Source organism: Primulina eburnea, chromosome 11 (assembly GCF_022965805.1).
Source record: "Primulina eburnea isolate SZY01 chromosome 11, ASM2296580v1, whole genome shotgun sequence".
NCBI classification, from domain to species: domain Eukaryota; kingdom Viridiplantae; phylum Streptophyta; class Magnoliopsida; order Lamiales; family Gesneriaceae; genus Primulina; species Primulina eburnea.
In genome coordinates, this window is record NC_133111.1 from 2,130,480 (window position 1) to 2,152,769 (window position 22,290).

Here is a 22,290-nt window from a genome sequence, read left to right on the forward strand (position 1 = left end):
ATATCATGATCAGTCTTCTATGCCGGGTTCTTACCATAATAAAGCGTCGACTAAACAACACTCACCAATAACTGTGAACTGCCCAATACAAGAAAACAAAACTAAATCATTGTCTCCCTTAAAATTGCAACTTCTCCTGTTCATAGTCTACAACTGTGATTTAATAGTAATGAGTCTGTATATAATCTCTAGGGAGTAGGTCTCTTGTTAGATGGTTTATGAATCTTTATCTGTGATACATGTCATATCTACCGATATTCACAATAAAAAGCATTATTCTTAGCATGAAAAATAATATTTTCATGGATGATCCAAATAGGAGATTCGTCTAACAAAATACGACTCGCGAGATCGTCTCACACACTTTTTTTGCCATCAGTACGATATTGTTAAATAAAATATTGCTAAAATATATCATGTTTCTGAATATCTAGCGAATTGTGACAAACACGATATTTACGTTCAGTAAAAAAATTAAAGGATGAAACAAAGTTATTGATTTTTAAAATTGAAATGGTACTGGTGGGGGAAAGTAAGATGTAAAGAAAAATCTGATCTAAAGAATTCGTGTCCAAAGGAAAGACAGCTCTGAACTACTCCTCCCTCCATATTTCTCAACCGATTTTCAAAATCCATGGAAACGGTTCCGTCCTCTGCTTTAATCCCACTTCTCCAAACACGCAATCGCAAGTCCTCGCGCACCATCTTCTCTGTAAAATCAACGGAAACCACGGAGCAGAAGAGCGCGAGAAGAAGGGAAAGAACAATACCCATGTCGCCTTTCGAAGCCCGGCTCTCTCTCGTCGCCGCTCTTGCGTCCCAGACTGCGTCTCTCTCCCAGCGTCGTAAGAATGAGTTCTTGTAACTTGTTTGTGTTTTCTTTGTTGCTTCATCGATTCCCACTTGGAACGCCTGATTGGATTCGATGGCCTGTTTAGGTCTTTATTTTCTACCGAAAAGGAAAATTATTGGTTAACGGTTTATGTTTGGAAAATTCTCGGTTTAATTTTTTTTTTTTTAACTTGTTTCTTGATTTATCAGTTTTGACGGATTTGGCTAGTGAGACGGCTAAATATGTGTTTCCGAGTAAAAGGTTCGAAACCCGGAATCTAGAGGAAGCGTTAATGTCAGGTGATTCTTAGGACACTTGTGCGTTTTGCTAGCTCTGTTGTTGCTTAAGAAATTTATTTGTTCCTTAATTGTTGTGTTGCCATTTGGATTCGGTTATGTGTTGAAGTTCCGGATCTAGAGACGGTGGAATTCAAGGTTCTGAACCGGACTGACCAGTATGAGATTAGAGAAGTCGAGGTATTCTTTTGTATCCATTATTTAACCTTACCAATCTGCCCATCAAAACAAAGAGAAGCAAAACACATGATGAAGGTGTAGATGACTTGATCTCGTTGAATTTTAGAAGCTCGTGGGAATTAAGAGCTCAGTTCGCAAGTTGTCTCACAAGTTTTAAGTTTGCAACATTTTTCTTGAACAGTTTTGCGAGCTCCGGTGATGAGCTTGGATTGAGAGCTTGAGCTCAAGTTTAAGAGCCTTAAAAAGCTTGAGCTAGTACAATAACTTCTGAACTCTGTTGAGCTCAAACTGTTCCAGCTTGTGTGCTTGACTCACATGATGCTCTTACGACATCCAAATAAATCTGAATGGAAAATACAAACATGATGTACTCCTAATTTTCAGTTCGAAATTCATGATTAATTTAAGGAGAATATATGAAAAACCAGAGCAAGGATGCTTGATATTTTACTTTATTTTAGTTGCCTTGTGATGGATACCGGATCCATTGCATTGCACAGCTAATTGTAACAATAAAGCCTTTGGTTTGGTCTAGACTTGACTCATTAAGTCTTAATATTCTCATGTATCAGGCAATCCGTTATGATTTTATTACTTTATCTACAAGTATCAAGCATACTACACTTCACCTAACGCAAGCTTTTGTCCCCTAACTTCTTTCTTGAACCCAGTGTTTCTCGTCCCTACAAAAAATCATGCATGTAATTACAAATGTTATTTGTTATGTGAGTAACCCTGCTTTTTTTCTCCATGGGGAAAAACAGTCTTTCTTTATTGCTCAGACTACAATGCCAGGGAAGTTTGGATTTGATTTTGCTGGAGCATCTCAATCTTTTAATGTGCTGGCTGAATACTTGTTTGGTAAGGTAGTTGAAAACTTTTTGGAGATGTAAGCGCAATTTGCATCAAACCTTTTATCATGGCTTATCATTAATGGTAAAGTTTCATTTATTGTCCAAAAAACTAGTGATATTAATGTTTCTTAATTTTGTTGTCCTGTTACTGGATTCAGAATACCGATGGAAAGCAAATGGAAATGACTACACCTGTTTTTACTCGAAGAGTAAAATCTGAAGGAACAAAAATGGAAATGACAACCCCTGTGATAACTAAAAGGGTAACTTTTGGATGCCTTGGATTCTTCATTCATAAATGGATAGTTTATCTCTTTGTTGATAACTTTATTCTAGTAAGGTTTGTGTGATTGGAAGAAGTGAATATGTCGTAGTTTTTGGATACATGTTGTGCACTCATTCTAACATGCATGGTTTGCTGTGATTGAAACAAATAAAAGCAACATTTCAAGCAATATCAACATCTCCGGGAGTTATTATATATTTACTTATTTTTAATTCATGGCTCTTATTTTATTTGTTGGAAATTATGTTTTTGTTAGTGTGTTTGATTCCCCATACATTCGTTAATGTTTGAACTGCTACTTTGAAGTTTGAATCATGCAACCATAATCTGGTAGATATTGAATCCTGAAGATTTCTAGCCGGTTCATATTTACTATTCGAGAATATACAAAAGTGAAATGTCCTTATTAAGTCATAGGTGCTTTTATCTTCTTTTGGCTTGTTTTTTTCGTGAAATATATTTTAGTTATCCTTTGAATATTGCCCTGTATATTTGTAAACTACACTGGCATGTTTGAGTACGTCAAATGGATTCATTGAGGCAAGAAATTAAAACTTGTTCAATCAATTCTTTGTTTGCTTAATCATTGATATGATTAAGTGAAGTTCATTTAGGACGACAATCAAGATAAGTGGACAATGTCCTTTGTCATGCCTTCAAAGTATGGCGCGGACCTTCCATTGCCCAAGGATTCTTCGGTGACCATCAAGGAGGTGCCAAAAAAAATAATTGCAGTTGTTGCATTTTCAGGTTTGTTTCGCAATTAGATCTGATATGAACTTCATAGTAAGTAATGAGCTTCTTTTTGTTACCATGCGATGAAAGGGGTTAAGAGATTCAATGCTCCCTGTAGAATTTGGCCAAAAATCTTAATAAACTCGATTTTTTTTCGACTTTATCGTAGTGGTTGAAATCTGTTCTGAGTTAAGCCATTGGTCTTGAAACTTGGCTTTTCTCATTTTATTTCTACTTGAATAGTTTTCATATTATTGTTTGAACAATGATTTGAGCCAGGCTTTGTCACGGACGAAGAAGTTAAACGCCGGGAATCAACACTCAGGGCCTCTCTGAAAAATGACTCTCGATTTCGCATAAAAGAAGGTGCATCTGTTGAAGTTGCCCAGGTAGATATTTTACCAGAATATGAACAATAATAAGAAACGGAAGTTTTAACTACCTCTCTCGTTTTTATCATGCAGTACAATCCGCCATTTACCTTTCCATTTTCTCGCCGTAACGAAATATCACTTGAAGTTGAAAGAAAACAGCCTTAACTTCAAACTGCTGCCTCTTCTCATTCACAAGTGAATAACTCCGGCAGCAAGTTCATCGCTGATGAGTACTCGCATTCTGCAGTCCGATGTTACATTCAGCATTGTATTTGCAATCCATGGCAATAATATTTACAATATTGATATATTTTTGTTAACATAATAATAGATGTAAGATAATTTATGTATGATATTTTTAGACACACATTTTGTTAAAAAATCAATATATGTTTCTAAAAAAATCAATAAATCTAATTTTGGATGATTATTATATAATTTGAGAACTTAATTAGAGTTGCCTGTTTGGTGGCCCATGTAATTGACTATTTAAGTGTTCTTTCTTAATCCACTACTGTTCTCAAGTACCGTATTATGATTTACATATGTGTATATTTAAATTGTATGATCGAGCGTTTGTCGTTTCACCAAAAATTATAGTTGGTGATAATGGTGCAATTCAAATCTTGTAAATCTCAAGCACCACGGTTCGATCGTTTTTTCAACAAGGATAATTATTGCACCCAACAACGATAAAGTGATCGGTCTTCTCACAATTGAAACATGTCATATCACCGGATGGTGATTCATTCTTGATGTTCTCATTGAGAATTTGATAGGTTCTATGGCTTTTCTTCGTGAATTTGAAAATTTCTTTGACAAATAATAATATAACATCATTGTTGATATGTTCGGAAGTCCCATCAGACACAATTTAAATAGTGGTAGTGCCAGAAGCATTTGTTACGATAGCAGTAACAATGAGAGCTTTAGTTTTTTTTTTTCTTTTTAACGTAATTACTTCCAGTTTGTTCAAGTCTTTTGATTCTATCTTTGTTGATAATGCTACTGAATTTTTCATCAAAATCATTTAAAGGTTATCCAACTTTCATTTTAACATTCTCAAATTTTGCATTGCTATAAAAAATGTATTTTCCTTTGTCTGGTTATTTTCTTCACATATCTGAATTAACTACTCCAAAATTTCTCTTGCAGAACAATACTTGTTGATTTTGCTAAATATGTTATTATCAAATGTTTTATACAAAATATCATTGGCTATATTATCAAGGTTTGCTTTCTTCTTATCTTTGTTGGTCCATTCACTAGTGTGTTTTCCAGCATTTGTTGATTACCTTATGTTTTAGACATTGATAGATTAGTTTTTTTAATCTTAATGGGACCATCAGTAATACTATGCCATATATCATCGTCTTGAATCATCTAAGTATTTTTTTGAGAATACGGGAATTTTGCTAAAGGATGTCATAACTTTTGCAGTAAATAATTCAAAACGGGATAAACCCTCTCCGATACCACTTGTTAAGATCAATGATATGTTTAGAAAATGGAGGTTGAATAAACATTTCCAACTTTCTCTTGCTTTTGAAAATGTGCTTCACACTTTTTGAGTAGCCAGAAGCTGATCACGTTTTTTTTTAGGAAGTGCAGCGGATTACTAAAAGTGCGGAAACAATCCTCAACAATTGATGAAAATAAAAGTGTTAGAAGGTAATGTGACACAAAGCTTGTTTCTGGAAGTTTGAAAGACATAAACTCTTCTACGTCTCTCTTTTTTCTGTTTTCAGAAGGTATCACTAGAAGACTTCGATCAGTACATACTTATAAAAACTCAATTCAGCAGGACTTACTCTTACCTACTGAAACTCCTAGTATTACAACTCAACACTTTATGAAATTTGATTCTGTGAAAGACTCTTCTATCAATCTTTAACGTTCGAATAAGAACAAGTCTTTTAACGTTAAGAGTATCCGAATGTAAGAATAGACTTATTATTTTTATACTCAAAATGATAGCGAGCAATAAATGATATGTACAATTCATTTAATAACATTTAATAAAATTTATTATTGTACAAAATAACATTTTAAATAGAGACATCTTCTAATATACAATACAAACAAAACAAATAACATAAGTCTCTTTCAAAGATTATGCGATTGACAGGTTATCATTAAAGACAAATGTAATGATTATTGTTTCTGGTTTTGAACTTTGAATTCTAAGTGCGCTGAAGTCTGATATTAAATGTCTACCTGTATTTCTTCTTAAGGTGTCTTCCATTTTCCTTTAAGCAACACATAACTAAAACAGCAGCACACCACTAAAATAAGGTTATGATTTTCCTAAGCAGCTCATTACCACAATTAAGATATCTTTAATATATATGTAGCATTCTCTCCCTCCCAAATATAAATGTTATATTTACTTTTTCATATGTGCCAAATGTATAGTTAAATTTCCATATTTAAAATTATTTTCTCAGTTCTTTTACAAACCTATCATTATCATTAAATACATCAGCTAATTTCAAAAATATTTTTTTTATTTTTATTCAAACAATCATTAAATTAGGGTAAAATGAAAAAAATTATCGTAAATTTTAGTTTTCCAATAACTTTCTTAATATGTGTGAAATCACACACAAATCTAAATATATGAGACTGAGAAACTATTGTTTTATCTACTCTTTTATTGATCTATTCTTATTTATTAAAGATATTATTTATTTCCAACATGTTTTTTTATATAATATTAAAGTGTAAGTCTCTTGTGAGATCGTCTCACGAATCTTTATATGTGAGAAGGGTCAATCGGACCGATATTTACAATAAAATGTAATACTCTTAGCATAAAAAGTTATACTTTTTCATGGATAATCCAAATAAGAGACATATCTCACAAAATACGACACGTGAGACCGTCTCACACAAATTTTTGCAAATATTAAAACACTTATTAAATAAGGATAAAACTAAGATTTACTAACTTAATTCAGAGTATAATATATATATATACACACACATAAGCGTATTTTAATTTAGTTAGTATAATATATATAACATAAGCGATTCACATTTATTGTGTTTGCAATCATTTATCATGCTTGACCCATCATATGAATCTCATGAGTTGAGTGGATGGTACAAATTGTTCCATCTTAATTAGCTTATTAAATAACGAATCTAATTATTATTAATATCCAATTAATAGAGAAGATTATGTGCTGCTAATTAATTAATTAATCATTGGAATTAAGATTTCAACCTAGCTATTAAATTTGTTTACTTTTGTCAAATTTAACTTCAATTCTATTTAGCTCCACGAATATGACATTAATTTCAGTACTTAAAATTAATATTAATTAAACTTTCATTTTTTTCTTACTAATAATTACAAGAGATTAATCTAATTCATTCTGGAAAACGTAACACACAATATAATTCCACTCGCACGGTGCTGCCACAGCCACCATCAAATCGCGAGCATAAGCCCCGGCAACGAGCGTTTCGCGAGGTCTCGGGGGTGGCTCTGCCACAACGTGGTGGCACTCAGGCAGGCGAGCGGCCTCCGCAGATCCTTGACAGTCAGCCAAGTGTTGAAGTATTCTCTGAACTGAATGATGACTCCATCTTTCAGAGTCCACACATGCACCCAATACACTTGAGCTCCCTCCCACCCCTCCACGATCACCCGTTCATCAATGGCGTCGATGCTTCGTGGCTCGAACTTGAAGTCCGATGGAGAGGATTTCCCGGTGAGCATTTTCATCATGTGGTGGCAATTTTGTGGGCCATGGAACCACCACTCTAAGTCACTAGCAATGAGCCCGGAAATTTTCTTGGCCGCATCACCGCTGGATAACGCCTTGTAGACGTTTTCGACGGTGGTGGTGATCAAATTTTCCGGTGCCTCAGTGTTTGAATTCACGTTTTTTGACTCCATTTTGTTGATGAGTAACAGAAGGAATAAGAATTGTCACTTTCTTTACAAGTAAAGTGGCTTAATGGTCGAGTTGCATGTTTTGCTGAGGAGGAAGGCTTATTTATAGGGAACTTTATAGAAAAATGGGGGGTCAATTAAATTAAAAATAAATAAAAATGTGTATAGAACTATACTATCAAAAGATTATAAATTCATATATATTTGTAGTACTGTATAATATACTCCATATATATCATATATTTAAGTTTATTTGTGTTCTCATAAAATTAGAAAAATTATTGTAACAGAAAATTTTGCCCAAAAAAATTTCATTTTATCGTTATTTAACGAATGTTTTAATATTATATAAAACTTGTTGGAAATAACCAGTAGGGAGCCAAAAATACGTCTGGGCTAAAAATTTTAACTCTAAAATATTTTAATATTTTAAATTGATCTACCCGGACTAATTTCATATTATTTTAAAATTATACAAAATTTACATAAAATTTTTTTAAAAAAAATTGAATCACCCAAGCTAAAGCTCGGGTACATGAGCATGTGGCTCCGCCCCTGGAAATAACTAATGTAATTAATTAATAAAAGTAAATAGGTAAGATCATAGAAAAAATAATAATATAAAGTAGCTTTTAATTAATTAGTCTGCATCAGAAATTACAATTTAATTTCTTATCAATTAAAGATGAGATATTTGATTTTAAAAGTTTTGTTTGTATTGCATTATATTATTGGGTTATTCTAGCATTCGGCTAAACGTGGTATGATTTTATTGTTTATTTCATTACAATGATTGATTTGAGAAAGATTCCAACTTATTTTTTTTCTTGCTTTGTAAATGGTAACTTTAATTTTAAAATTCGACATTTTTTCCATCTATTCGAAGCATTTTTATTTTAAAAATATTTTTGATTGTCGGTTCGTGGATGATTATATATATATATATTTAAACTTATATATATTTAAAATCTCGCTGGATGTATGATCCTGCATATCATGTTTTTGTTTTGGATCAATTCATATTTATTAATTATTACACACAAACCCAACACACACACACACAAAATCACCCAGCTTCTCCGAATTAATTTTGAAATGAATTCTCCTCAAATAATGAATGAATGGTAGGGCCGAAGCAATTAAGGATTGGAGCTGGATCCAACCAGGTGCCGCTCGTGTACACGATTAAGACATTCCCCAAAATCATCCCCACAACAATCAAATCAATTCAGAGCTGACCGAATTTAATGACTCGAGCCTAATGGATGGGAACTAGGCATCCACCAGGTCGTCGTCATCGGTTGTGGTAGAGCCAAGGATGATCGGTAGGGCCGAGCTAGAGTTGGACTCGAAAATATTGCAAATTCTTATTTCATGTGGCTAACATTCCATGTTTGTGTTATTTACTTTTAAACTATTGGAATAATGTAAGTTGGATCATGTACTTTTTTTAGGATTTTGATTATTTATATTTATCAAATTTCAATCTTAGTCCACTAATTGTGTTTTTTTTATCGTTTTTTGATATGAAGTTTATTTTGTGCCGACGTAGGGTTCATATGTGCAGTTTCATATCAACACTCAAACAAAAAATTACTAAAATTGTCGAAAAAAATTAAGCATACAGTTTTTCCTATTTTCATGTATGATATGTACTAAAAATACTATTTTGTCCCTTTAGTAAATTGGTTGCCCTAAGTTAAGCTTCCACCATAATATAAATTTTTCGAAAGATATAAGATGTTTGATTCTTTGAATATGTAAAATAATAATAATAATTATTATTATTTTATATATATATATATATATATATATATAATTAATTAATTAATTGATATGGTGGAACCCTAGCTAGCTAGCAAGCATACTTTATATATCAGCCAATTTATCTTTCGTTCGTGCATGCATGCATGCATGCATTGCATTTACGATGCTTATCTATCCTCGATTTGTCAAGTCTCTACCATGGAAACACGTTTTCAATTAATAGTTGGGTCATACTCCTGTTCTCTGCAATCGTTTCATATAATGTAGGTTGTGGCGGAGCCAGGAATATGGCTATGTACAGTCTAGAATTTTAAATTCTAGAATCTTTTAATATTTTAAATTGATCTACTCGGATTAATATCATGTTAATCCAAAATTATACAGAATTTACATATAATTTTTTTTAAAAAAAAATTGGGCTACCTGAGCTAAAGCCCGTGTATTTGACAAGTAGGCATAAAAATATATTATCAAATTTCAATTTTAATATTTTTTTTTAATATATTTAGTCATTTTTTTTACTTGATAGCGATATGACACCGATGTGGTGCTTGAATTATGCTGGCGTATGCAGTGTCATATCAATACTCCCAATAAAAAAAGATTATACTTGTCAAAAATATGAAAAATATAGAATCAAAATTGAAATTTAACTATATAGACGAACAAAATAAAAAAAGGTAAATATATAGGGTTAAAAATGCTGTTTTTTTCTATATAAATATATTGTTGGAATAATTAGTTCAATAAATTTTATCTATATTATCTATTAAGGAAAACACTTAACTAACTTTAGGGCCGGAAAAATCCACCAAAAATCCCTATTTCTGCTTCGAAAATATCACAACCCGCCTTTTTCCGACTTGAATTTTCGGGATTTTTCACCCGATGAGATTCACATCCCAATCCGAAATAAAACTATTAAAATTTTATTGGGCAGAAGCAGTTTGGTTGAAGTATGTTATCAAAAACAGTTTGGTTGAAGTATTTTATCAAACACTTTGTCTATAATAGTTTGGTATTGAAATACACATTAAATGCTTCAATAATTACATCTAAAAATAGTAAAAATAATTAAATACAATAAGTAAATAAACACAAATTTGTTTATTGATCTTCGAATATTAACAATCCATATTTCACCTCTTTTTCAACCTAGGAAAATATTATTAAAAAAGTTTTATTTATACAACTCTTTGTACAAATCTATTTCAACTTAAGACTTACTCATTGCCTAATTGAAAATCCTATCACACTCGATTGTTGCGTATTTTCCGCTCGCAAGTTCGCGGTTGTCAATTTTTAATATATGTGAGTAAAGTATCGTTCTCACGAGGAGTGTGTATATAAAAATAGTCACGACTTTATTTATAAGAAGCAATAAAAGGTTTTGTTGACTGTAAATGAATTAATTGCAAATAAATATTAATCTAATCATCGAATCGAGAAAATATCTAGATGAGTGATTTCACTAATTTTCAACGATAATTATTCCCGTTGAGTTTATATTCATGAATTTAAGTTATACAATGGCCAAAAAACACATAATTATTTTATTTTCTCTTTCCCAAGTGATGAATAAATCGTATCATTCAAACTTCGATCCAAACATTCCTAATAAGAATCTAAGTTTAAATGAGAAATGAAGATGATGTTCTTACTTAGACCTCGCTAAATTTATACGGCTTCCGAACGATATAAATATTTAACGATGTGTCTCTAATGATCTATAATCATAGTCCCTCTCCCGAGTTATAGAATTAATCAGATAGCAAACAATTTATGGTCAGTAAATTGAAATCGAATAAAAACAAAAAAACACAATTAAACTAAAAGAAATTCGATCATATAACTAGAATGGAAAATTACTTCATAACGAAATCGAAACAAAAACAAGACATGTTCGAAGGTTTAGACATCACAACACAATAAATAAAAGGGGCGAAATATTAGACGACAAATCAAAAGTGGTGTCTCTGTCCCTAGGGCCGTCGTTCTTCGTCTTCTTGATCAATCTTTGCGCTCCAGATCGTCTCCCACGTGTGCGGCTGCATCTCTCGCAGAATTCTCCTCTCAAAAACGGCTATCCCCTTTCTGAAACCTATTTTTCCTTTTTATGTTGCGTCTGGGCTGTAAACAAAAGCCAAATTCTATTTTCGCCACCATTAGCATCGCGGCATTGCTTGTGCGGAGCTGCACAGGAGCCCGTTTCTCGATGGTGTGGCGTCGCGGCGCTGGTGTTCTAGCACCTTGGCTCTTGATGCTCGGTGGTCTAGCGCTGCGAGGCTGATGGTCAGAACCTAGGCACTTGTCTTTCGGCCATTGCCGCGCTGCTGTATGGCGCCTAGATGCTTGGTCTAATTCTTGAAGCCTTAGAGCTGCAACGCTTGATCCTTGGCGCTGCGGCCCTTGTCAACCAACATTTCACACTCAAAAACACCTCTAGTTGCCATCATTTATCCAATAGTGGTTTATCTCCTGCACGACACAAAAATAACAGGTACCAAATGTAATTCTATCTGAAACTAACATAATTCAAATGAATTCCCATATAAATTAAGTGCTATTCTTGCACTTATCAATTGTATGTCGCAACCTCTATTAATCATCATAATTTTTAATGTCTTTTATGTCAAGAATACAAATATAATATTTAATGTATTTGTGTGAAGATTTTCACTCGTATAAAATGTCAAGCTCATATTTCTTTTGTGTGATTGATTTGTGTGTTTGATAATTTTATCCATTTCAGTGTTTTTATTTATTAAATGTATCTTCACACAAAAGTGAAAGCTCTAAATAAGCTAATATATCTATTAAGACTTTTTTATTCTTGAGTTTGCTCTCATTCTAGTTTATTTTTCTTGTATAATTTTCCCATGCCTTTAATATTCGTCAAATCTTTTTGTTTGATCTTTAAATTATTGTAATAATAGCCTCTAAGAAGGATTTATATATTAGATAAAAAAAGATCGTTTGGAAATGTTATATACGATTCCCGACGTTTAAACAATTGTATTTGAGTTGCTGGCCATTTTATAAGATCTGACTAATTTTACAGTTCATCGATCCGATCTGACTTTGCTGGTTGATCAGCTGATCTAATGGTCTAAGATGATCCAATCTGTTCAGCTTGGCTTGTTCAGTTCAGCTGATTATAATTCTTGATTTTCAGTTTTCGAGCAAATGATGAACATGGAAGTTGTAGGCCTTTCTTTTAACTTTCCATAGAATCAAGAATCACTTAATCCGAGTTTCTATGAGAGATATAAATTTGAAATACCATATTATATATAAGTTGTAACTTGTTATTGATTTAGTGCATAATCAGAAATTTCATCACAGTTTATTACCATCTTAATATACTATCCGGTCTTCGACTTTGAAATATGATTTGTATATCATTGTCTTAAATTCATAACGCGCACTGAATCGTTCCATTTCGATAACTGAGCTAGGAAATGACCTAAATTAATTAACCTTGATGTCATGATTAATTTTTAAATAATACAAAAAATATACCCTTATCGATTAATTAAAAGTTCTCTTTTTTTAATTAAACAATATTATAAAAACCTATTTTAATCAAAAAATTAAATTATATATAACTAACATATAAGATCGAATTTATCAAAGTAATTTTAATTATTAAAAGTATTTATTTATATATCTTTATCTATATTTTTAAATTTTAGATGATTATATATCACTTCTAATTGAAAATTATGGAAAAACTGTTAGTTTCAAAATAACAAAATTATAACATTTAGATAGTTATTCTAATTTCAGCCAATTGTTATATTTATATTATCTCTATTAGTTTATTAAGCAATATCCCCATGATTTCTACAAAAATATACCTATTAATAAATTCAAATATTCCCATATTATCTCTAATATCAACTTTCTTTAATTCAAATAATCGCACATTATTTCCAACAAATTACATATTTAATATACTTGTACCACTATGATCCAAATAACAACTAAATATAACAATCACAAATCCCCAAAAAACAAATCGATTGTATGCACAAAGACATGCACTAGTATATATATAGACACGGAGAGCAAGCAATTTTAGCGATTAGTTCCTGACGACTCATTCAAACCAGAAGTTCATTCCATACGGTTTTGTTCTTATCAAGTGAACTTGAATATTACGTCTTTTAATTAATATATACGAAAAACGAATAAATAAGGCAAATACTTGTTTGAGACGGTCTTATGGGTCGTATTTTGTGAGACAGATATCTTATTTGGGTGATCCATGAATAAATATTACTTTTTATGCTAAGAGTATTACTTTTTATTGTGAATATCGGTATGATTGACCCGTCTCACAGATAAAAATTCGTGACACGGTCTCACAACATACTCACGAAATAAATGAATTATAACTATTTTTCATATTAATCAATAAATTTTAGTTTCTGCATGCGTGGATGGATGGTGATCATGAAATACAAACTATTTTGGTGTTTTGATGTTGTGTTCCAGTCTGCGCTGCACTGAATTTGGTGTAGTTGATGAGCCCTTTGCTTCGTTGAACAATTTGACTCAAAATTTGGCACTCTTTACCTAACATTTATGTCCATATACATGGTCCCCTAATTTTAATATAATATATAGAGACACACACAAGTCATATATATACACACACACACACACTAAGTAATGCATAGATTGATAGAGACTTGACCAAACGCATTAAATTGGTTCTTTAAGCACAAATGTGGTTTTCATTGATAATTAAGACCCACCACGATCCACTGCAAGACCATGCTATGCTTACACTTAATTCAATTTATTTACATACATGCATGACTATATTTGTCTGGATAGATTAAGTGAGTTGTATAGATAATCTATCGAGCAGAGATGGTGTTCTTTCCTTGTGAAGATTTTTCACTGATAGGATCAGTATGACCTGTCCAGACCGGCCTGATGTGACGAGCCTAGCCTGACCTGATGGGATGAGCTCAGATATTCTGGTATGATGGGATGAGCTCGAGTGGTCTAGTCCGAAGAGATGAGCCTGGATAGCCTGACCTGATGGGATAAGCTCGGATAGCCTGATCCGATGGGATGAGCCTGGCTGGACCGACCTTCCCTGGCCTCGTGGAATGAGCCCGGGTGGCCTGGCCTGCCTTGCCAAGATGAGCCCTTGTGGTCACTCCGACGCTTAAGTCGGTACAAAGTTCACTACGTGGAGAGATAATTTATTGAATACAGTAGAATGTATTATATTATTCCAAAATGAGCAAAAATGGGTGTTTATAGGAGAAAAAATGACCTCGATTATAGTGTTTGTACACTATTCCTGATTAGAAATATGCCCAAGCCTGGCTGTCCATGACTTGTCCTTTGGCAACTGCCTATGCCATTTCCTCTCTCAGCAAGCATGGTGGCCCATAAGTTCTGGTCTTGTCATGGACATTGATTGTCATGTTAATTATGCATGGTGACCCATATTGGTCGCGTGTCCTGAACCCTGGTCGGGCTAGATGAATCCTAATTGGGCTAGATGAACCTTGCTAGGCTAGACGGACCTTGACCGGGCGAAAGAACCATGGTCGGGTGAGAAGACCTTGGCCGGGCCAGATGAATCGTGGCCGGGTGAATTGAACACTGGCTAACTGATGATATCCCAACTCTACTCAGTTTCACAAGATCAACCTGGAATCTCGTCCTGCCTTTGGTCATCTCTTCCTGTCCGAGTCCAAGAATGAAACATTTTGGAATACAATGAATGACATGTGTCAATTGTAGTTAGTTATAGAGTACCGAGCATTTTCCATTTTTACAAAAGACATGAGTAGCTAGTAAGAATGATGAAAGTTAAATTTTTATAACATAGAAAGTTTCAAGTTAAATTAGTTCTCCTGTGAGAAGGTCTCACGAATTTTTATATATGAGACATGTCAACCCTACCGATATTCACAATAAAAAGTAATATTCTTAGCATAAAAAATAATATTTTTTCATAGATGACCCAAATAAGATATCTGTCTCACAAAATACGACCCGTGAGACCGTCTCACACAAATTTTTACCTTCAATCTATTGTCATATTTTGAATTGTCTGCAATTAAATATATCATACAACTGCATATATTTTTCTCAATATAATTTTTTTTAAAAAATTCATATCTGATCCTAATTTAGGGTTAGAAATCAATCATGCATGGAATCGAAATAAGGTATCCATCCAATTATTTGTGGGGTCGGAAATTAAATTTGGCTGCAAATGCAAAGAATTCTATGGTTCAAGATTTTCTTTCTACATGTCCACACAAGATGTTTATTATATATGAATTGGCCACCTATCTTTTCTATATATATAAAATAAATAAATATAATTTTTTTCCTACTTTTTTAGAAGCATTGTGAATTCTTGAAATTTTTATTTTATACTTAGAATCAATTTAGTCCCTTTTTAGCTTTACATCGGCCTACATTTAAAATGATTCTTATTAATCATCGATATCAGGAACTACTCTATCAAAAGACTCTTAAGAGATTTTTTTTATATCTACTGTGGAGTGATTAAATCAAAACAATAATAATTTTAGAAAAGTTTGATTCATATACAAATAACAATAATAATTAAAAAAATTATTTGAGCTCGAATTAATTATCTAATGTTGATATTATTAAATATGTTCAGCATTAAAATATGAATGAAGAGAGTTAGGTTGGACAAAATCCAGAGAATTGAGAGAAAAAAATGATTAAAAAAAGAGTGAGTTTCATGTGAGATCGTCTCACGGATCTTGATATGTGAGACGGGTCAACTCTACCGATATTCACAATAAAAAATAATATTTTTAGCATAAAAAATAATATTTTTTCATGGATGACCCAATAAGAGATTCGTACGACCCGTGAGACCGTCTCAAACAAATTTTTGCCTAAAAAAATATTAGAGAATTCTAAGTTGAAAATCTTCCAAATGAAAATGATCTGCTATGTTTGGAAAACTTTTTTTTAAAATGAAAATGGTAAGCTATTATTTAAAGAGCCCGATTTTTTAAATTGGGCAAATGCCTCAAAATCTCACGTTGTATCAAAATGGGCAAGATGGTCACTGAGAAATTATTATAAAACTCGATTTCATAGATGGGCTCGATTTCATAACTGGGCTATCCTTGTAATGTTATGGGCCAGACCTAACATACGGCCCAAAGTGTAAAACCCCGCGTAAAACCTCAAAACCGGAGTTTCTCTCGGCGTGTCCGGGTCAATCGGTTCCCACACATGCCCCGTCTCCCTCCGCGATACCTTTCCCTCTGCATGCAATTTTACTAGATATATGAGTTGAAATTTCGCTTAGTCGAGTGATTTCCGCGTAAAAGTTGTCCAAATATGCCATGTGTTTACCTTTTTACGTTATAATATGGTAATACGATGAAATAATTAAATACGTATAATGTCAGGCAGTATCTGATATCTTAGTAGGATAATACGATTTCATCAATTGAATTCTATAAAGAATATTTAGCTGAAGAATGGGTCTCATGTAACCGTCTCACGGATCTTAATCTGTGAGACGGGTCAACCCTACCCATATTCACAATAAAAAGTAATACCCAAATAATAGACCTGTCTCACAATATGACCCCGTGAAATTGTCTCACACAAGTTTTTGCCTTAGCTGAAAATTACAACGATGACTATTGCAATTTACAAATACTCGCGATCTTTCGGAGTTTAAAAAGTTACAAATTTCTCTCTTTTTTTTTTTGAAATTAAAATTTCTCTCTTAAATCAATTAAATTCATTATTCCATTTAAAATATATTAACGCCAATTAAAAATACAAAACGAATTTGGTTTTACAAAATCGCCCCAACCTCATGGTTTTGTTCACGCTACCGATATGAGTAGTACATTTACTCACTCAACACATGATAAGTGTGTTCAGTAGATAAATCATGGTCACTCATTTAAACATGATATATTGATGACTGACTATAATTCATCGTTCAACACACATGTTATTTATCGAGTGGACGATGACACTATCTGTATAGGTACCATCTACTAAGCCAAGCTCATATTTAAAACACACATTATAAAGTACAATTCAAACAATGTTAGTAAACACAAAAAACGTCCAAATTGTCGGCAGGAACATGACATTAAATGCATGTCGGGGTGGGCTTCCTTTTGCTGAAGAAACGAAATTGCATACGAAATTAATAAATGCACGCGGTTTCACACTCAAAATTTTGATTATAAATAGAGGCACAATTCGATCATTTCATTCATCCCGTTCTGAGTTTCTCTCTCAGTATACACATATTTGAGTGTGTTCTATAATATTTGATAGGTGTTTGTTCTCCTGTATTAAGAGAGTTTGTGTTCTCTTTGGAAACACAGTGAGTGAGTTGTACACCATAAAATATTATAGTGGAAATCTTTTCATCTTGCCCGTGGTTTTTACCCTAATAATTTTTAGGGGTTTTCCACGTAAATCTCGGTGTCCAGTTTATTCTTTATTTTCGGGTTTTACTATCTCAAATTCCGCACGTGGGACCAACAAGTGGTATCAGAGCCTTGGTTTCAAATTTCTTAAAATTCTGAGTATGCTCTGTGGTTGCAGCCTAGACTGATCTTCCACATCAGAAAAGATTTTTTCGAGATTTTTTATTTAAGGCGAGATTATTTTGTCCAGTCTATAAAATTGTTGTAGACATAATGGCGGGAAGGTACGAGATAACAAAGTTCAATGGAAGCAATTTTATGCTGTGGAAAATAAAGATACAAGCAATTTTAAGAAAGGAGAGTTGCTTGGCGGCTATTGGAGATAGACCGGTGGAGATTGCGGATGATGGAAAATGGAATGAGATGAATGACAATGTTGTTGCCAATTTACACTTGGCTATAGCTGACGAAGTTTTGTCAAGTATCTCTGAGATAAAAACAGCCAAAGTTATCTGGGATACTCTGACAAAGATGTACGAGGTCAAGTCGCTACACAATATGATTTTCCTAAAGAGAAGGCTTTATACTCTTCGGATGGCGGAATCCTCATCGATGACCGACCATATCAATACACTAAATACTCTATTTGCCAACTCACTTCCATGGGGCATAAAATAGGGGAAAATGAACGTGCAGAGCTTCTACTTCAAAGTCTACCAGATTCATACGATCAACTTATCATCAACATTACCAACAATATTCTGATGGGCTTTCTAAGATTCGACGATGTCTTAACTGCGGTTCTCGGAGAAGAAAGCCGGCGCAAGAATAAGGAAGATAGGTTGGTATCCTCAAAGCAGGCAGAGGCGTTACCGATGATAAGAGGAAGATTTATGGACCGTGACTCCAGTGGGAGCCAAAGACGAGGTAGATCAAAGTCCAGAAGTAAGAAGAAAAATATTTACTGCTTTAAATATGGCGGTAAAGGGCACTTCAAGAGAGAGTGTACGAGTATCGATAAAAGTTCTCAAGGAAATGTGGCCAGTACTTCAGGCGGTGGTGAAATATTATTCAGCGAAGCGGCAACTGTTGCAGAAGGCAGACACAAATTTTGTGACACATGGATTATGGATTCAGGAGCGACGTGGCACATGACGTCTCGGAGAGAATGGTTTGATCATTATGAACCAGTCTCAGGAGGATCTGTATTCATGGGAAATGATCATGCCTTGGAAATCGCTGGGGTCGGTACTATCAAAATTAAAATGTTTGATGGCACCATTCGCACCATACATGAGGTACGACATGTGAAAGGACTGACGAAAAATCTTTTGTCCTTGGGGCAATTGGATGACATCGGGTGCAAAACTCGGATCGAGAACGGGATCATGAAAATAGTGAAAGGCGCGCTTGTGGTTATGAAGGCGGAAAAGGTTGCTGCCAATCTGTATGTACTTTTGGGAGAAACACACAATGAGGCGGAGCTAGCTGTTGCATCAAATGGTTCAGTAGAAGATTTAACAGTGTTATGGCATAGAAAGCTCGGGCATATGTCAGAACGAGGGTTGAAAATTCTCTCAGAACGGAAGCTGCTGCCGGGACTTACAAAAGTGTCACTACCCTTTTGTGAGCACTGTGTTACCAGTAAACAACACAGATTAAAGTTTGGCACTTCTACTGCCAGGAGCAAAAGCATAATAGAGCTGATTCATTCGGATGTTTTGCAAGCACCGGTTGTATCCCTAGGAGGAGCGAGATACTTTGTCTCGTTCATTGATGATTTCTCTAGGAGATGTTGGGTGTATCCGATCAAGAAGAAATCAGATGTTTTCCAGATCTTCAAAGATTTCAAAGCGCGAGTTGAACTTGATTCTGAAAAGAAAATCAAGTGTCTGAGGACTGACAATGGAGGAGAATATATCAGTGACGAGTTTGATGCATTTTGTCAACATGAGGGCATCAAGAGACAGTTCACGACGGCTTACACACCTCAACAGAACGGAGTGGCGGAGAGGATGAACAGGACCTTGTTGGACAGAACAAGAGCTATGTTGAGGACTGCGGGTCTAGAAAAGTCATTTTGGGCGGAAGCAGTCAAAACCGCTTGTTATATTATCAATCGTTCTCCTTCAGTGGCGATTGATCTGAAGACTCCGATGGAGATGTGGACCGGGAAGCCGACAGATTATTTCCATTTGCATACATTTGGAAGTCCGGTGTACGTTCTGTACAATGAGCAAGAAAGATCAAAGTTGGATTCAAAATCCAGAAAATGTATCTTCTTGGGATATGCTGATGGAGTAAAGGGGTTTCGCTTGTGGGATCCTACTGTTCACAAGCTTGTCATCAGCAGGGATGTTATCTTCGAGGAAGATAAAGTAAAGGGAGACAAAGGCACACATAATTCAGAAACTACTACATTTCAGGTGGAGAATAAGACAGACGAAGGTCAAGTTTCTTGTGAAGCAGTACCAGAGCACGAAGAACAAGAACATGTTGAGTCTGAGGTTTCCAATGTGAGGCAGTCAACTCGAGACAGAAGACCTCCAGGTTGGCTTTCAGATTATGTCACTGAAAGCAACATTGCATATTGTCTATTATCAGAGGATGGTGAGCCATCGAGTTTCCACGAGGCTACTCAAAGCTCGGATGTATCTTTGTGGATGATAGCAATGCAAGAAGAGTTGGAGGCATTAGACAGGAATAAAACTTGGGATCTTGTTACACTACCACGAGGGAGGAAAGCTATCGGCAACAGATGGGTCTATAAGATCAAGCGAGATGGCAATAACCAAGTGGAGCGGTATCGTGCTAGATTGGTGGTAAAAGGGTATGCTCAGAAAGAAGGTATTGACTTCAATGAGATATTTTCTCCTGTGGTTCGGCTTACAACAGTCAGAGTAGTGTTGGCATTGTGTGCGGTGTTTGACCTACATCTAGAACAGCTAGATGTAAAAACGGCGTTTCTTCATGGAGATCTTGAAGAAGAAATCTATATGCTCCAGCCAGAAGGTTTTGCGGAAAAAGGCAAAGAGAACTTGGTTTGCAGGTTGAAGAAATCTCTGTACGGTCTCAAACAGGCGCCGAGGTGTTGGTACAAGAGATTTGATTCCTATATCATGAGCCTTGGATACAACAGACTGAGTGCAGACCCTTGTATGTATTTCAAGAGGTCTGGTGATGATTATATTATTTTGCTGTTGTATGTGGACGACATGTTGGTAGCAGGCCCCAACAAAGATCAGGTCCAAGGATTGAAGGCACAGTTGGCTAGGGAATTTGATATTAAGGACTTGGGACCAGCAAACAAGATTCTAGGGATGCAAGTTCACCGAGACAGAAGTAACAGAAAGATTTGGCTTTCCCAGAAAAATTATTTGAAGAAAGTCTTGCAACGCTTCAACATGCAAGATAGTAAGCCAATCTCGACCCCTCTTCCTGTTAACTTCAAGTTATCCTCCAAGATGTGTCCTAGCAGTGAAGCAGAGAGGATGGAGATGTCTCGAGTACCGTATGCATCAGCAGTGGGAAGTTTGATGTTCGCCATGATCTGTACAAGACCGGACATTGCTCAAGCAGTGGGAGCAGTTAGTCGGTATATAGCGAATCCTGGACGAGAGCATTGGAGCACTGTTAAGAGGACCCTTAGATACATTAAGGGTACCTCGAATGCTGCATTATGTTATGGAGGATCGGATTTTACACTCAGGGGCTATGTCGATTCAGATTATGCAGGTGATCCTGATAAGAGAAAATCAACTACTGGTTATGTGTTTACACTTGCAGGAGGAGCAGTAAGCTGGGTTTCAAAACTGCAAACAGTTGTGGCGTTATCTACAACGGAGGCAGAATATATGGCAGCTACTCAAGCTTGCAAGGAGGCAATATGGATTAAAAGGTTATTGGAGGAGATCGGACACAAACAAGAGAATGTTCCTTTGTTTTGTGACAGTCAGAGTGCCTTGCACATCGCAAGGAATCCAGCCTTTTATTCCAGGACGAAACACATTGGAGTACAATTTCACTTTGTACGAGAAGTAGTAGAAGAAGGAAGCGTGGATATGCAGAAGATCCATACGAAGAAAAACATAGCTGATTTTCTGACCAAGCCAGTAAACACTGATAAGTTTGAGTGGTGTAGATTCTCAAGTGGTCTAGCGGAAACGTAAGCAGCAGGGAATGGCAAGATTGAAAGGATGTGTGAAGATGTGTTGGATTCTCAATCAAATCTCCAAGTGAGAGAAATGTCGGCAAGAACATGACATTAAATGCATGTCGGGGTGGGCTTCCTTTTGCTGAAGAAACGAAATTGCATACGAAATTAATAAATGCACGCGGTTTCACACTCAAAATTTTGATTATAAATAGAGGCACAATTCGATCATTTCATTCATCCCGTTCTGAGTTTCTCTCTCAGTATACACATATTTGAGTGTGTTCTATAATATTTGATAGGTGTTTGTTCTCCTGTATTAAGAGAGTTTGTGTTCTCTTTGGAAACACAGTGAGTGAGTTGTACACCATAAAATATTATAGTGGAAATCTTTTCATCTTGCCCGTGGTTTTTACCCTAATAATTTTTCGGGGTTTTCCACGTAAATCTCGGTGTCCAGTTTATTCTTTATTTTCGGGT

General features: G+C 34.7%; 2 protein-coding genes across 3 annotated transcripts; one reads left to right on the forward strand and one right to left on the reverse strand.

The window, feature by feature from the left end:
* The first annotated feature begins 506 nt into the window (after window positions 1–506).
* Window positions 507–3,935, forward strand: LOC140805152 (heme-binding-like protein At3g10130, chloroplastic). Of its 2 annotated transcripts, XM_073161357.1 has the most exons (8): window positions 507–845; window positions 1,042–1,131; window positions 1,238–1,308; window positions 2,073–2,174; window positions 2,321–2,425; window positions 3,063–3,198; window positions 3,463–3,572; window positions 3,648–3,932. In XM_073161357.1, the coding sequence occupies exons 1-8, from the start codon at window positions 635–637 to the stop codon at window positions 3,720–3,722; spliced, it is 900 nt and encodes a 299-aa protein (XP_073017458.1). In that variant the 5' UTR covers window positions 507–634; the 3' UTR covers window positions 3,723–3,932. The 2 variants fall into 2 exon arrangements, with proteins under 2 accessions (XP_073017458.1, XP_073017459.1); XM_073161358.1 differs by lacking the exon at window positions 2,073–2,174 and having other exon boundaries at window positions 3,648–3,935.
* Window positions 3,936–6,852: 2,917 nt separating this feature from the next.
* On the reverse strand, window positions 6,853–7,523 carry LOC140804922 (wound-induced protein 1). The gene has a single exon (XM_073161080.1). It carries the CDS (start codon window positions 7,462–7,464, stop codon window positions 6,994–6,996), a length of 471 nt encoding a protein of 156 aa, XP_073017181.1. The 5' UTR covers window positions 7,465–7,523; the 3' UTR covers window positions 6,853–6,993.
* Window positions 7,524–22,290: the final 14,767 nt, after the last annotated feature.